A 17,440-nucleotide genomic window follows, 5' to 3' on the forward strand; every position below is an offset into this window, starting at 1 on the left:
ACAATCCATCCCTTATGATGGTCTATGAGACCTAAAACATACTTTTAAGGACAGTCGGGACTAAACTGAACATCTTCATAAATTTTAGAACTTAGAAAATTTTCAATTCTATTGAGGTCACACGCCCGTGTGACCAGGCCGTGTGCCTTACACGGGCACCAGACACGCCCATTTGAACCAGTCATGCCAAAACAAGGTATAAATATTGACTTTCACCCATGGCCAACAGACACGCCCGTGTGCTATGGCCATGTGATACTTAGCTAGCTACCGACTTGAGCCCACGGCCATATGACATGCCCATGTGTCTTAACCGTATGACCTTAAGAGGCTACTACTTTGCATACACGGCCACAAGGCACGCCCATGTTCCCTGACCGTGTGGCACAATGCAGGCTTAGTTTAAGCCAACTTGCCACCCCTTTTTGGGTCATTCATACAAGCAATATTAAACAACATTTATACTAAAATTTTCAGCCAATTCCATGTGCAACACATGCTTCATTATAACTAAATCATCACTGTTCAATAACCTATTCAAATCCATAACAAAACACATTAAAATTCTTATTACAACAACATGCCAAAATGCTCATTTCATAGCTCACTTGTAGCACCTTCTAACTCATGTTTAAACTTACCATTTCTTCAACTTGGTATATTTCAAAATGACCACCACATACAAGACTATATAACCATTACAAGTATACACAATTTGGCATCACAACCCATTTACCAAAACTAAGCACAAAACATACCATTTGCTAGCCAACTCTCATGACATAACATATATATACATATCAAAGCTTAAATACATAGACATTCTGCCCTATACATGCCATACTTAAAAAAATTTACATTATCTAAAGTACCAAAATGAGTTCAATAGTATGGTGATGATCCTTGACGGTCCCCGAGCTTGTAGTAGCTTTGATATCTATAAAACAATGCAAACACATACAAAGTAAGCTTTCAAAATCTTAGTAAGCTCGTACTATAATCATCAATAGTATATAAAACATAAAACATCAACACATAAGCATTTACAAATTCTCAATCATCTTTCTAATCTATACCAACCCAATCCATATGCTCATAACAATTTAATGAACTTCACCTAGATAATATCATCTACCACAAAGGTATCATACATACCTGGTTCTTCCCATACTTACTCACTTTCATTCTCACCTCTTGTTTGAGTATTTCAAGACTTTGCGTAAATTATTCATACTTTAACATCCGCACACTTAGTGCTGTAAAGGTTAGCTGAAGCTAAAATGATTCCGCACACTTAGTGCCATCCCAACTAGCTAAAACTAAATCGATATCGCACACTTAGTGCCTTTAATAGTCGAAGCTAGTTTAAGCCGCACACTTAGTGCCAATGCTTTCAATTCATCATTATATCATCCAATTCAATTATATATAGCCCATGTATAATAAAGGCATCAAAACTTACTTAACATCATATTTTAAGTACGAACTTACCTCGTACTTGGAATTTGTCGACTCGGACTATTTATTCTACAATCTTTGATTTCCCTCGATCTAAGTCTGAATTCCTCTTTTCTTGATTTAAATGTATTCAAAGTTAACCCATTAATTCACCAAATAATTCAAAACAATCCATATGTACACAATTAGGGCATTTTGCAAACTAGCCCTAACATTTTCACATTCGACACTTTAGTCCCTATTTCACAAAATCACAAAATACACATAATTTGCATATACACAAGCTTAGCCGAATTCTCCTAGTACTCATACTAGTCCATACAATTCATTTATTTCACATTTTAGTTCCTCAAAATAATATTTTCACAATTTAGCCCAAATTACTCAATTTCATCAAAAATCCAAAAACAAAACATTTAAACCCAACATCAAGCTTCCACAATTTATCAACTAACATCACAAATCTCACATTTTTATCAATGGCACATTTCAAAATCATCACCAAAATCGTAAATTGAAGCATGGGTTCGATACTATACGAAGTAACGATTACAAAAACATAGAAATTATCAAAAACCGACCAAAACACATACCTAATTCACCAATTCAAAGTGCCGAACCCTAAGTGAGCTTTCTCTTTTCTTTTTCTTTGTATTTTCGGTGGAATATCATGAACAAATGGCTAATTTCATGCTTTTGTTTTATTTTAATTACTTAATAAACATTTTCCCATTTTGCCCTTTTATAAACAATTATAAAACCTTTTAATGAATGGTTTTTTTAGTCCATTAACATTCCCAATGGACAAATAACAACATAAGGACCCTTACTTTAGAAAGGCAACTTAAAAAGGCACTTTAACATCTAGCATACAGCTTTTACATTTTACGCGATTTAGTCCTTTTTGCAAATTAAGCACACAAACAGTTAAATTTTCACACAAGACTTTACACATGTCAATTCACTTATAAAAGACACGAAAAATAATATTAAAATATTTCTCTAACTCAAATATGTGGTCCTGAAACCACTATTCCGACTAGGGTCAAAACTGGACTGTTACACACAGTTGTGTGTCGTAATGTTTTAGGTGCAAGTTTCACACGGTCTGCAACATGGTTGTGTGACCCAACATTGAATGCACACACAGGCAGACATACGGGCTGGGTCATGACCATGTGTCTAGATTTCAAATGTCTACTCAGTCTGGGCTATGACACACGGCCGTGTGTTCCCTGTTTTCAAAAATTTTAAATTTTTCCTAACTTTTCCGTTTTGTTTCAAATCGATCCTAGAATGTTTTCAAACTATTTTTAGGGCCTCGTAAACTCGATTCAAGGCCTGTAAGTGTAGGTTTGTTATAATTGCAATGTGATTAACTGTTTATATTCATGGTTAAATATTTATGAGTAAGTAATGATAAAGGTTTAAATTGAGGTCGTAATATTCCGTGACCCGACTTCGGCGACGTAGATGGGTTAGGGGTGTTACAGTTACAGGATTTTACAGATCCATTGACAGACTTCTAATTACATTAGTCTACCATCATCACCACTTTTACTTATAGGAGAGAGGTAAGTTGAACATTAATAATTCTCCACATGTACTACAAGGTAAGAAATGTAAGGAAACATTAGAAATTGATTTAAGAAGGCATAAAATAAATGTTTTTTATAAATATGCTTCTGATTTTGTTTTTTCTTACGACATACTTTCTCGTTGGTCAAATTTCATTAAACCTCGGTCTAAAATTTCAATTGATTTTATGGGTTTATCTAGATTTGTAAAGGTTAAAAATAGTAATTCTATTGCAGTAGATAGGTTTATTAAAGCATTTTACATATTTGCTCTTGCAACAAAATTTTCTATCTTGACCTTTAACAATGAATTTTTACATAATCTTAACATTCTTAATTTTTATAATTATGTGAAATTCTTGACTCATTGTTGGAAATTTTTATGGATGACCATGTATATTCAAAGAAAGTTATGGGTTATTTTTTACTTGAACACTCATGTGCCTAATATTCTTTGTTTAGCATTGATGGTTTGTTTTTAAAGGAGAGATACTTGATCCATGCTCATTAAGGAGATCAAAATCATATCTTTGATCCTAGAGATAGTTTTGGTGCATAAGAAAGTTTAGGTGAGTATTTTTTTTCATTTTATTGTTATTTTTTCTAATTCCTTTTTTTTTTGTGCAGCTAAAGATTTGGGCACGAATCTTCTTGAGGAAGGGCGGAATGATGCGAGTCTCAAGGCCTAATTTTAGTTCCATGGATGTGATAGGCTTACATTACCTCAAGACCCAATAACAATGTCAAAGGCTAAACAAAATCAAACCAAGATTCAATCAAATACAGGATTCGGGGACAAATCTTTTCGAGGAAAGGGGGGATGATACACGCATGAATAGGGTGAAATTTATTAAATTTCATTCACCAAAGCTGCCAATTTTCAAGCTTGGGAAATCAATAGACTTGCGATGACTTTTTGGATGGGATCCTGACATTTCTAGGTTGAGATATTGTCATAGAGTTCGAAGCTCTATCGCTTAGCTTTGAAACGCACTTTGAATCACTCGATTTTGAGTTCGAGAGCTCAAGTTATGACTATCTTAGTAAAGACTGCACGAGCAAAATTTTTAGAAGGGATTATGACGAGAATTACGAGTTTTGAGCTAATTCGAGTTTAAATCATGTTGGGTTTGGGTTTTAGGCTTAATTTTTATTATATATGATCCCAATATTGTATTTATAAGCTCTTATTATTTTATTATTCTGAAATTTTTTATTTTTAAGTATATTAAGTTATTTAGGAGTTTTATGTAAACAAGAAAATTTAGTTTAAAATTACTTCTTGTTTAGGTTAATTAGAGTTCTAGTATATTTGAGTTTTATTTAGATTTATTTAGCTAGCCTATATAAAGGCTACTTCATTTTTCATTAAGAACAATTGTTTTCATTAATAAAGTTTTCAACTCTAGAAGTTTATTTCTTTGTGTAAGATTTCTTTCTTGTAATTTTTAGAATTAGTTTTCTTTTCAATTTTCTTTAAGGAGCCGTGGGAATTCATTCTTCACCCTTTAATTTGTCAAGGATTATTTCTTGGAGGGTTGATTAAAGCCATTAATTGAATTTGTTGGGATTTATATCTCAAATGGTTCAATTGGACATTTTTCCTTCTATCCATCATATCCATCGGTTTACTCGTCTATCTTCCACTTTGTTCTTTTTTAATTTATATTTCTTATTTATTTATGATTTTTATTTTTTTATTCTCAAATTTCTTCTTTTATTATTTTTTATTTCTTTATTACAATTTTTTTATTTCTTCTTTTCAGATCATATTCCAATCTTTCCTTCTTGAGTCAAACAACGTGAATTTTATCCTTCTTTCGCTTCCTCTCCCTCACTCACGTATCACTACCAAACTTTGTACTTATCAGAGTATTCTCATATGATATAGGCTGATGGGTCATCTAACAGTTAAGTTTGTCTAACTTGACCTTCTTTGTGCTTCTCTAGGGCTCATATTCTTCTTTACGTGATAGAGAGAGGTTTTCGCCATTCACTTCTAGCTATATATTTGTTTTTACTTTTATGTAAGAATATAATTCATCTAATTTTCAAATTTTCAAATTTAGGTTCAATTGTTAAAATTCTTCTATTAAATTTATTAGTGTGACATTTTTAAATAAAATACATTATTAATAGCTATGTAACAAAAAAAACACAATAATGAACTTAAATTTAGCAAAAGAATTATAATAATGCTAGCAATTGAAATTGCATTTTTAAATTAAAAAAATAGGGCTACTAAATTTTTTAAAATAAAAAAAGTTAAAAACTAAATATTAAAAAAAAAAACAAAACTTGAAGCGCATTTTAACCTATATAAAATAAAGGGAAGCCTTGGATCTTAAATATTCAAGTTCGTGACTTACTATATGTAATTTTATATATAAGTCTTCGAGTTCTTCATGTGCGGTTGATAATACATGGGTGAATTTAAGTCTAATTAATTCAGTCAATTTATTGACTTTAATTTGAATTATATTGACTCTTTATCTATTTGTAGTGTAATAATTTGATACTACATCGTAATTAACTAAATTATCTATTTGTAATAATTTAATACTTATAATTAATCAAATTTATATTTATAGTTAGATTATATTTTACTTGCAAAGCTTAAAAAAACAAATATCGTTCTAAATTTAAATGCTCATATATAAATAATTTAGCGTCTGTTTTAATTTTTTCGAAATTTGAAAATTCAACCAAATTTCACAAAAAAAAATACAAAACCAAGCCGCGGCCTCTTCTTGGTTCAATCATTGGCATAAGTTCAATAATTCCCCCCTTTATTCCCCATAATTACGCCTCCAACCTAGATTCCCCTTTCCTTTCAGTTACTCTTTTTGTAATTTCCTTTCCTTTCTTTTTGCCAAACACTGACGTGTACTCTCTTAACACCTATCCATCAGCCCCCCAATTTCAATTTGGCGGAATTTTCGCTAAATTAAGTTCTTCAAATCCAAGAAAAATCCTATAAATTCAAACCCCCTATCCTTTTATCTTCAGTGCTTACTCCCAAATCATATATATATTTTAATTTTCAACTTAGGGTTTTTGATTCTGAGTAAAAAGGGGAAAAAATGAAAGCTTCACTGAAATTTCGCGAAGAGAAAAGGCCAGTGTTAAGAGCGAAAATACCTTTAAGCATATTCGGCTCGCCGTTTCAATCAGGACTCCTCGCCGGCGAAACTAAGGAGCTTACTTTAGATCTTTCTACCTTCTTCGAATCTGGACCGTCCATCAAGGTCGCCTACCGACCTAATGACACGTGGAACCCTTTCTCTCTCATCGTCAAGATTGGAACTGGACCCTTCGGTTCTCCCATCTCCAGTTCTATGCTTATGAGTGCTGAGTTCAACCTCCTTGGCCATGGAAACCCTAGCTTTATGCTCCACTTTAAGCCTCAGTTTGGGGATTTCTCCATCAAGAAGTCACAGTCTTCGCTTTTCGATAAAGCCGTGAAGCCAAGAAATGGCGTCGTTTTGGAGGATGCCTCGTCAATTGAAGTGATGGATATGCCTGCTGTTAACGGCGATTCCATCAGGTTCTTTGCCGAGAAAAGAAAACTAGCGGATTTGAGTTCGAGGGATATCGCGGGGATTCTGTCCGGAATAAAGGTAGCAGCGAGGACCACAGTGCCAGTGAAGGGAAAGGCGTTGGTCAATTTCCGGTGGGGAATGAGGATCCCGTCAGAGATGAAGAGCGGCGTAGGCGGAATCGTTGATCCGAAGACTGGAGTTTCTTTGACGAAGATTCCATTTCTGGTGATGGATAAGATTGGTATCGAACATGTGGACGGCGCCGATTCAAAGCAGGCTATATCCACCGCCAGCAAATCGGGTCTAGGGGAGGCTCCGAATTCTGACGTTGTTGAAGCATGTTATATTTTGAAGCGACAGTTGGAAGCTTTGCAGTGTGAGAATGGGTTATTGAAGAGAGCCGTAGAGGATCTCAGGCGAGAAATCTCCGGGGGAAAATTCGGAGATTTAAACTCTGGCAAGTATAGAGAAATGGAATGGGATGGGATTAGTAAATCGAAAAAGGAGAGAAGAAACAATGAGAATAAATCAATGGAAGGAGATTTGAACGAAGAGTTGAAGAAGGCATTGAAGGGAGCTGCCGGAGCTTGAAGTTGTCTACACATAATGTAAGCTTTGGCTTTGATTAGTGTTATTGTTAAGCCTTTTATGTTTGGATGAGTTAGTAAGCAAAGTAGTATCAATTTTGCATGGGAATTTGTTTAGAACCTCTCAAGTTTTATTAAATTAATTGGTGTGGTTTGTGAATAATTCATTTGTAAATTTGTTTGTTCCCGATGAACACTATACTCTATATCTAATGAGTAGAGATAAAACTACAATAGTGAAACATGCTTGGATTTTTATCCTTCTTAATACAGTGCGATATGAAACTAGTCAGTTAGTATCTAGAGCATGCCTGGTGGAGTATTCACGATTGGTGCTGCATAAGATTTAGGTCCAAACAATTTGCCAAAAATTGCTTGTTAAACTTCTTTCTTGTGTGTCTGCATTACACCTTTCAAACAGAAAGTACTTGTGTTGAACACATAGATACAAGGTCCAAAAATGTGAAAAACTTTTTTAAAAAATCTAACTGTACCTATGTTGGGTATATGCTTTTATCGGACATTGACACCCAAGTTCAAGAAACATAGGCTGCAGTTTAGTGAGGAGGTAGTCTATTTCAGCTAATAAGCCTTTGTAAATTTTAGATATATAATAGACATGATGCACGATATTTCAATCAATTTTAAGCTAGGGGTTCATTCTGTATCAAATGTACTTGTTTGCGCCAACATTTTTCTTCTGATTTATAAGCTAGTTTGTATCTCAAATTTGTACATTCGCTTTGATTTAATATGCTATCTTCTGTATGTGCAATTGTATTTAGGGATTGGCAATGGAGTAGGACAGGGATAAATATTATTAAATCCATTATTGTTCTACGGTTGGCACGTCCTGCAATTGTTTTTAGGGATTGGCAATGGAGTAGGACAGGGACAAATATTGTTAAATTCATTATCGTTCTACGGTTGGCACGTCTTGCCTTACGACTCATCTTGTTTCACTATGATGCATAATTTTGAAAATCATTATAACATCCATGGATGTAGGATACATACATTTTCGCTGCACCTGGCTTCAGTTCAATTTTTTTTTTAACTACTTATCTTTAATATTTTTAATTTTTTTAAAGTTAAAGTAAATATTTAAATATAATTCTTCAAAAAATATTTAAACATAAAATATTTAAATTTTTTCTATATTACATTATTACATTTTTATCTTTTTAATAATTTATATGTACAATAATAAAATAAGAATTTTATATGATAGAATAGGTTAGTGATAAACATGTTAATTTGTAAATTTTTGTGTTTAATTTAGTTTATTTTTTGGATTGAACCATGTTAATTAAGTGCTTTTATGATTTAAGCTTGTTATGGATGTAATTAGTCAAAAACAAGCTAAAAAGGGCTAATTTGAAAGACAATCATTAAAATAGGGTCAAATTAAAAAGGTGGAGGAAGTCAAAGACATTAAATATTTTGATTTCGCCTAGGAAAATTTTATTTTATTTCATTTATTTTTATTTTTATTTTATTTTTGATTTTATATTAAATTAGTTTAGGCTAAATTTAGTAATATTCATGTATATAAATAAGGGCTTTATGTTCTTAGGAAAACATATATTACTTTTGTATTCTTACTTCAAATTAAAATTGGATTATTCTATCTTTTCCTATTTCCATTTAGAATTGAATTTTTTTTTCTCTTGACGTGGAATTTTGTCCACCTCATTTTAATTTTTTTGTCTTTTCTAAATTGGTCCAATTATTTTTCAATCCCTCTTATCTCTCAATTTCATTCATTATCATACAAATTCAATCACTTTCCACAACTTACAAGCATGAATAAATTTTTGTTTCACTAAATTTCATCTTAACTTTAGGCCGATGTTCTTTTCCGGTCGGGAATCGTGAGATAAGAATTCATGCTAAAATTCGTCCAATCGGTATTCATTCTTTTCCTAAGTATCAGGATTGACAACTCATCCCTTAAGGTTAACTCAATTACAAGTCCAAAAGTGCACGTTGGGTTGGAGTCGTGTTAGCTGACAGTTGGAGGAACGAGTCAGCCGTGCTGTATTTGGGTTTTCGAGAACAAATCGAAGAGGAAGTGATCGGATTTAAACAACTCACGCGGTTGAGGCCGTTAATTTGAGTTGGCTGCCGGAATCTTGAATCGGGAACGCGTGTATCTCGGTTAGATAATAGGTAAGGGTTGGTTTGCAGGTTGTACCGGAACCAGCTACTAGAGGAGGAATTGGTGGTTAGAACGTTCATAACAGTTATAACCAGCTTATCTTTTGGAGGAGAAGATTAATTTTCGAGGATTGATTCTTGATACAAAATTTACCGAGTCTAAGGCTAAGGCTTATTTTATCTGTTGCAAAATTCTGAATTTATTTTCTAATTTTTTTAATTATTTATTTATGTTGTTTCAATTATCTAGTTTCAAAACATTTCAAAAACTCTCGATTTACTTTATTTCTAATTTTGCAGGTAAGATTGGAGTCATGGGCACAACTATTGCTACGACCGTAAGATTGGAGTCATGGGCACGACTATTACTACGACCTTCGGCACGACAAACAATTTGATCATAAGCTATACACGGAAGTTGATTATAGCATCCAATCCTTGTGGACTCGACTCTAATACCACTCTTACTACTAATTAGAGTTATTTTGTAGGAATTATATTTGGTGGTTTCGACGCCTATCAGTCAGGGTGAGGTAAATAATTATCATAATTGTTTCATACTTACTTTCCAAAAAAAAAAATTCTACTTTTCTTTGCCTTGCACCAATATTTAAAAATAAATGCACTTCATTCAATGTGAATTAATTTGGAATCCATCGGAGAATTTGAGTTTTGTCATCCCTAATTGTATCCAGGAAATATTTGAAGATTTTATTATTTATGCAATTAGCTGGTAAATGTGGTAACATAACATCATTATTAGAATAGTTTAGTGTTGGATGGACAAATGTCTTGAATAAGTAAAATTAAAATATTAATTGTTGAGAGTAGTTACGAATTTAAATATGGATTATAAATAGACATGAAAAATATAAATATATTTAATATATATTATCTTTTAAAGTTATGTAGTAAAACTTTATAAACTTTTGATGTTTATGAAAAATAATTAGTTGATAAAATATTTTTCAAAGGAAATATAATATTTAAAAAATGAAATTTAAATACAGTTTTAAATGTAAGTTTAGGAATGATATATTTGAAAAAGATGAAAGTTGGGATTCATTTTTATAACCTTTTCCAAATTATAAATTGTTTTAAGAAAATATAAAACGAAAATATATTAATTGAATTTAATTTATAATTTATATAAAAGTATTGTTTGAAAAAACTTTTGAATTGAAGAATATACTTTTTATTATTTATTAAAATAATAATTCATTAATATATTTAATATTTTTTAATAATTAATATTAACCTAGAAGGAAACAATACTTTTAATATTGTGAAAGAAAGAATGAATGAAGACAAAAAGAGAATATATATATTTTTGTTACTCAATAGGGATGTTTACAATGTTTTGTCAAACTCTATCCATAATACTCGTATCATGTTGTAGATAGGAAGGAGTAAGATTAGCCTCTTGTCACAAAGAAGAGAACAAGAGAAAGATTAGCCTCAGGTGCAAGAAAACTGAACAAAAATGTTAAAGCTCGAAATAACAGACTCGAACAAGAATTTAGATTCCAAAATCAATGCCGTTGTTTCAAGCAAAGGCGGATCATCTAATGAGAATTCGGTATCAGAGGGTGAGAAGGAGAAGACCAACATTAATGTCAGTTCAAAGAAGTGAAGTGCGGCAAATCTCTTGAACAGAATGAGGAGCTCTTTCATCCAATAATGGACCATTGATAGAGATACTGAAGGGTGTGAATACTGATAATGGTGGAGATGGAGAGCAGAAGTAAAACAGTAGCACTAAAAGGCAAGGATCAAATCTCAACGCCACGAACACGTTCCGGAGGAAAAAGAGCAAAAGAGCGGGGAAGCCTGGCAAAGAGTGCAGGACGACCGCGGAAGCGAGCAGAAGCAGAGCGGCTACCCCGTCAATATCTACTAAACGAGGAAGTTGATGAGAACAAATCAGCTGGTACTTGACATGCAAAGAAGCGTTCTACAAAGTGAAGAACATATTTACTATGTATTCCTTTTTTGGTTTCCCTTTTTGTAAGCTTATTGAGCACCAATGGAAAATAGAAAATTGTGTGGTAGGAAGTTAAAATTATATTTTGCTTATAGCAAGACTCTTTATCTGTCTAACACAGGGTGGAAAATGTCTAGCAAAGATGATGTCAACTAATAATAGAATAATGAGTTAATGGAGCTAGTCTTTACCAATCTGTTTGCATACAAAACAATTGTTTTTGGGATAGTAAAAGAGATTATAGAGTTTAGATTCAAATTCAGTGGATGAATAAATTTCGTTCCACTACTTGTTTGAAACTTGCAAATTCTTCGACTTTGCCATATAATATCACTGTGTTGTTACAATAAAACAAGATTTTTGACTAGCTTTAGAGTGAAGTTGTTACCAAAGGTGTAATGGGTCCATCATTGAATGTATTTGTCATCTTCACCCTTTTTTCTTCATTATTGTTAATTTTTATATTGTTTTTTTAGGAATATTTTAACATTCAGTGGTCAAATTCAGTGCTATGTTAACTTATCACAGGAACACATGTTTTGTATGTCGGAAGAGAAGGACCGCAAAGTACAAAGAACAGTATCTTGGCTTCTATTGCTGTTGGATTCAAGGTTGTGAAGTTTGAGTAGGGAATTTATTTGCTTCTTAACCTAACTAACCCATTTAATACAAAGAAGTCGATGGCCAAGGAAGATTTTTTTTCTTCTATAAATACTCTACCCATTTCTCTTCTCATCACATCGAAAATCCTTTCAAGCTCTCCCCTTTTTTGTTTGTTATTTTGTACTTTTTGGGGAGAAAAATGACTGTTAATGTTACAAGAACATGTAGCAAATTATGTCGTTAATATAGTAAAACTTTTATCTTTTTTTTTTAAAAAATTGTAATTTTAAAGAAAATGCTTTTAAGATTTTTGAAGGTAAATATATATTTTTGATTATTTGAACAATATAAAGATTGAGTTGTTCGTACTTAACATAATTTAAAATTCTTAAAATTAAGGGACATATAGTAGACCACTTGAAGAGTGTTGGTTTATATATGATATCTACAATGACAAATTTTTATCATGATACAAAAGTTGCTTCCGCATTGTTGGAAAAATGGAGGTTAGAAAAGCATACATTTCGTTTTTCATGCTGGAAGCAACTATAATACTAGAAGTCACTTTAATAACCAACCTTCCAATTTATGTGTAGGCAATAACCGGAGTAGTAGCATTAACGTAAAATATGAGCATGATTAGTTGTTGGGTGTTGAATCATTTAAGAAGAAAAAAAACGAATTAGTTCAAAATCAAATGAAGCACATGACTGGAGAGACTTGTCAAACCAACCTCTCCACCACATCTGATTGTGGAAGAGATGGATCAATATGCCAAAGTTTGGATGCTTTGGATGGTAGAAGAAATGTTGTTGCCAAACTCTAGTACCAAGGTTGATACCATGTATCATCCTCTACTAGAGTCATTTCATACATCTGGTACATTCAATTGGGTTTTAGCAAATTTTCGATCAGATGAGCTTGAGCACATCTTAGTTGCATTCATCGAATACATTATTTTTTTTAATGGATCAATCAGGTGTAGATTTTTTTTATTGCTGTGTGAAACATTTTATGAGGGAACAAAATGCATTGATCCAAGATCCACCATAATTGAATCCAATAAGAAACCATCATCTATTAAGTTGTGGAACTTAATAAAACATCGATAATATTGATCTTAATGCTTTGTTTTTTTTTTTTTGTTAGAGTTTAAAAAAAATCATGTAAATTTGAACAATTCAATGTAATGATTTCAAGTTAATTAAAAAAGGTAATTGACTTTGCTTATATTTCTTACATCACAATTTATCACAAAAGAAAAAAAAATCGAAGTACACAGAAACCATAGCAACATCTAAGAAAACTATTAGGGTACGTTTGGTTCACTGTAATGAAATAAGGCTGTAATTAAATAGAGCTGTAATTGAATAGAGTTGTAATGGAATAAAGCTATAATCAGTAATTCAATTGTTTGGTTGAATGGAGTAGAATAGAACTGTAATAGTATTATTGTGTTTGGTTGAATAGAATGATATTATAATAGCATAAGGAAAAAAACTGTAATGACCAGAATACCTTTAGCAGAATTTTTTTAGGTAGATGATTATTGTTATTGTTATTAAATTTTAATAAGAATATTATTAAAAATAATTTAATAAAAATAAATATTTTAATCATATTTTAATACAATAGTTATTAAATACAATTTAATAATAGTATTTTTATTATTTAATTCTTGTTAAATGTTTATATAATATAATTTAATTAATATAATTCATAAAAATAATAAAAATAAAATATCTTGAAATTTGTAATATTATAATTAAATATAATAATTTAGTAACATATATTATAAATATATCTAATAGTATAATTAATATAATATTTATACTCAACCCAACGCTAGATTGTTTCCCAAAGCTAGAAAAAACAAGAACTTCCCAGACTAATCCCAAAATTGTTGACACTAGAGAACAACAAAATCAAGGGAGAAAATGACCATCAGATTCATTTTTGAGCATCAAACAGAGCTTTCCAAAAATCTCTGCTTCTCCCTATCCTCAACCTCAATTTTGCTTTTTTAATCTGGAGCCTCTACCTATCGTCGATCATCTTCATCTCCTTTCTCTCTCTCTCTCTCTCTCCCTCTCTCTCCCCCTCTCTCCCTCCCTCTTTCCCTCCCTCTCTCTCTCCCTCTCTCTCTCTCTCCCTCCCCCTTTCCCCATTTCCCCCTCTCTCTCCCCTCCTTCTCCCTCTCTCTCTCTATCTTTCTCCCTCCCTCTCTCTCTCTGCCTCCTTCTCCCTCTCTCTCTGCCTCTCTATCTCCCCCTCTCTCTCTCTCTCTCTCCCTCCCTCTCTCTCCCTCTCTTTCCCTCTCTCACTCTCTCTCCCCTCACACACACACACACTCTTTCTCTCTCTCTCTCTCTCTCTCCCACTCTCTCCCCCCTCTCTCCCTCTCCCACTCTCTCTCCCACTCTCCCACTCCTTCTCTCCCTCTCTCTCTCTCCCCCTCTCTCTCCCCCTCTCCCACTCTCTCTCCCCCCTCTCCCTCTCCCTCTCCCCTCCCCCTCTCCCCCTCTACCACTCCCTCTCTCCCCCTCCCTCTCCCTCTCCCCTCTCTCCACTTCCCTCTCCTCTCCCTCCCCCTCCCTCTCTCTCTCTCTCTCTCTCTCTCTCTCTCTCTCTCTCTCTCTCTCTCTTTATTTTCACCCCCTCTTTCATTTTTTTTGGTTAGTTTGTCCTAAAATCCCACCAAAACATATAGATCCATACATGCAAATCTCTCCTCTGTTGATCTCCCACTGTCCATCACATTTTTTTTTCTGATTTGGGTTGTTAATTTTGTTTTCTAAATTTCATTACTGGGTTTTAAGTCTAATTTGCATTTTCTAGTGCAAAGATTTTGGATTGTTTTGTTTTGTTGATGCTATGGAGGAGACCTTGTGTTGATGTTTGAAAACAACATTGTTGGATGAAATCGAAGTTGGGAAAGCATTGAATCGAAGTTTGTTTAACAATTGGGTTCCAGTTTATATTTCTTCTTGATTTTTCTTCCATAAATATAATTCACCCATGAAATTGTAGTTAATATGATGTTTTTAATTTAGGATATTTTTGGAAAAAAAAGAGTTGGTGGCTATTCGGTGAAAGGCTGGAATGGCTATTCTTTAGTGGTAGCATGGAATGGCTATTCCATGAGAGGCCGAAATGAGGCCGTAATACTACACAATGATTTCATTCATTCAGTCAAACCAAACAATGGAGTAGGACTGTTGTGCTGAATAAGGTAGGAATGGAATAGCCATTCATGCCAACCAAACGTGCTGTTAGTCTTTCCTCAATATTGTAGATTATTCTCACATACTATTGTATATTATTAGAAATGCAAAAGGTCTGATGTAAGTTGGGCATCCTCCATACAGATGACGATCTAATGTGTTAAATTTGATGTTACCAAGACTTTGACATGTACTATGAGGCAAATCAAAATAGATAGATATACATTATGCATACTATCTATTGTAAAAATGTACTTTTAGTGTAGACAAAAAAAAATTAGATTTAAAATAGAATCTGACATGAATTTTATTAATTATTATTTTTATACATTACTCACTTCTAGATATATTTTTTCTAAACTATTAAATTGAAAAAGAACCACATTTTTTTTGTGAAAAAGGAAAATCATGTTTAAATATGCTTGAATCTACCTTCTTTTTGTTGTTGAAATAACAATACTGTCTATTGAATTAAAATTTAATCAATTATTAATTGATTATTTTTTTTGGACATCTATATTTATATATTTTATAAAACAGGATGATATATAAAATTTATGAAAGGTAAAAATGTGGTGAAATTTTTAGGTAATGAGAAATCAAAACTTTAGCAGCACTCTAAAACAAATGATGGGCAACCATCATTCCTTTCATTTACCTCCTAAAAATAATCAATCATCATTAATGATACACATTTCACAATTAATCCTCCAATACCCTTTTTCTCTCTCTTTCTCTCTAATCCCAATTCGTGACAAATGGATGCTGAATTGAACCATCCAACAATCCTAAAATCCAGCGGCATAACTCTTTATTTGCAAGGTGCCAATGTTACTAACAACTCGATTTCTAAATACTGAGTGAAAACAATCAACCTTTGACATGTGAGGACATGGACAGATCTTAAACCTGCTTTATTCTGGCTGCTGATGTGATTTTTCTTCCTGGGTTTCCCTTGCACCCAGGTATGTTGCATTGATTATCTCGGTGGGTTGGGATCTTTGTGTTTATAATCTGTTGAGTTCCTTGAATTGTTTTTATTGATGTACGGGCCCTTCTGCTCTGGTTGAAGTTTTTTTCTGGATTCTTGGTATTCTTTATTTTGAGTTTTGATGCTTTATATATGTATTTCTTGATTTTCTTCTCTTTCCGTCGCATCATGGTAATTGAAGCCATAGGATTAGCAAGCAGATCATTGATCTTGTGATTTCCCAACAAATTTCGTTTTAGATAAGAGAATCAGAGAGTAGAAGTCAATGTTATATTTTAGCGTCATAAAATTTTGACCCCCTCAAATATTCTATTTGTTACTAGTTGCCTAGTTTTTCTTAACAACCAGATCTCTGAATTCATGGAACAATTTATACGACTACTTAAACGTCAGATGGGGTGACGAACTCTCCATCTTTGATGGCTTAATTTTCTTATGTAGTAAGGACAATGTTCTGTTCCCTCAAGCTGTGGGTATGGGGGTATTCAAGCGATGAATATATTATGAGATGGTTCAAAGATTTTTCTTGAAGCTACTCACTTGAAGCTTTTTCTTGATTTGGCATCATTTGCAGTTAATACCTTTTGAATACCATTTGAGCAAGTGTCTTTACTAACAGTAGCAACAAATTGCCAGTCTTTTTTTGGTCTAAGGTCTTTCTGTTTCTAGTAGCTACATCGGGTTAGACTCAAACTGGATTGGATCCCAATCAGCGAAAAACTCCACGAAACTTGAAACTGTGACCTTAGCACCAATTCTACCTTCCGTAAGAGTGAGTTCTTATTCTTTAGATTTCACTGAAATGCTAGGATTCAACCGGTCTTTCTTTATATTGCCACTTTAACTAGGAACCTTTTGAATGAAGTTGTAGCTTAAGATTTGATAGCCACTTTATCCTTTCTTTTTCAGAGAAACAGTGAAGCCATTACAGTACCTTGAATCTGATATCTTCTTGATGGTTTACTAGTATAGAAGCTTGCATCTGTTCTGAACAAGCTGAAGTTAGCCAATTGGCAATAGACTCGAACCGCCAAATTGGCACATTGAAGTTCCATCTTCGGGAACTCCTCAGCGAACTGCTTACTGTGGCCATGCATTCTCGGTCCCTCCAAACCCAAAACAATACCATTTGTCATGCATCTACTTGTGATCTATTTTATCAGACTTAAATTGAATAATTTATACTCATGAAATGTCGAATTACTTGGTTGCAGATGCAAATATGTCAATCATCTTATTGTGCCTGTGGCTTGCAGGAATAACATATGTTGTTGGAGACTGCAATATTAAAGAAGGTACGGAAAGCTTGGTTTC

At 33.1% G+C, this 17,440-nt stretch overlaps 1 protein-coding gene and 1 long non-coding RNA gene across 6 annotated transcripts; both read left to right on the plus strand.

Annotated features, from left to right (window-relative positions):
- Positions 1-5,872: 5,872 nt before the first annotated feature.
- On the plus strand, positions 5,873-11,680 carry LOC107948274 (uncharacterized). Of its 4 annotated transcripts, none has more exons than XR_005925645.1 (3): positions 5,873-7,185; positions 7,950-9,336; positions 9,625-10,002. XR_005925645.1 is itself a non-coding variant. In XM_016882768.2 (2 exons), exon 1 carries the CDS (start codon positions 6,119-6,121, stop codon positions 7,166-7,168), a length of 1,050 nt encoding a protein of 349 aa, XP_016738257.1. In that variant the 5' UTR covers positions 5,874-6,118; the 3' UTR covers positions 7,169-7,185; positions 9,625-10,002. The 4 variants fall into 4 exon arrangements, 1 of the variants encoding a protein (XP_016738257.1); XR_005925644.1 differs by lacking the exon at positions 7,950-9,336 and adding an exon at positions 10,728-11,680 and having other exon boundaries at positions 5,874-7,185; positions 9,625-9,857; XR_005925643.1 differs by lacking the exon at positions 7,950-9,336 and adding an exon at positions 10,724-11,557 and having other exon boundaries at positions 5,874-7,185; positions 9,625-9,857.
- A 4,036-nt stretch (positions 11,681-15,716) lies between these two features.
- On the plus strand, positions 15,717-17,356 carry LOC107948277 (uncharacterized). Of its 2 annotated transcripts, none has more exons than XR_001697311.2 (3): positions 15,717-16,100; positions 16,701-16,898; positions 17,036-17,356. It is a non-coding gene; the product is annotated as an uncharacterized lncRNA (long non-coding RNA). The 2 variants fall into 2 exon arrangements; XR_001697310.2 differs by having other exon boundaries at positions 16,796-16,898.
- The last annotated feature ends 84 nt before the right edge of the window (positions 17,357-17,440 follow it).

The sequence above is a fragment of the Gossypium hirsutum genome, chromosome A04, assembly GCF_007990345.1.
Source record: "Gossypium hirsutum isolate 1008001.06 chromosome A04, Gossypium_hirsutum_v2.1, whole genome shotgun sequence".
Taxonomy (NCBI): Eukaryota; Viridiplantae; Streptophyta; class Magnoliopsida; order Malvales; family Malvaceae; genus Gossypium; species Gossypium hirsutum.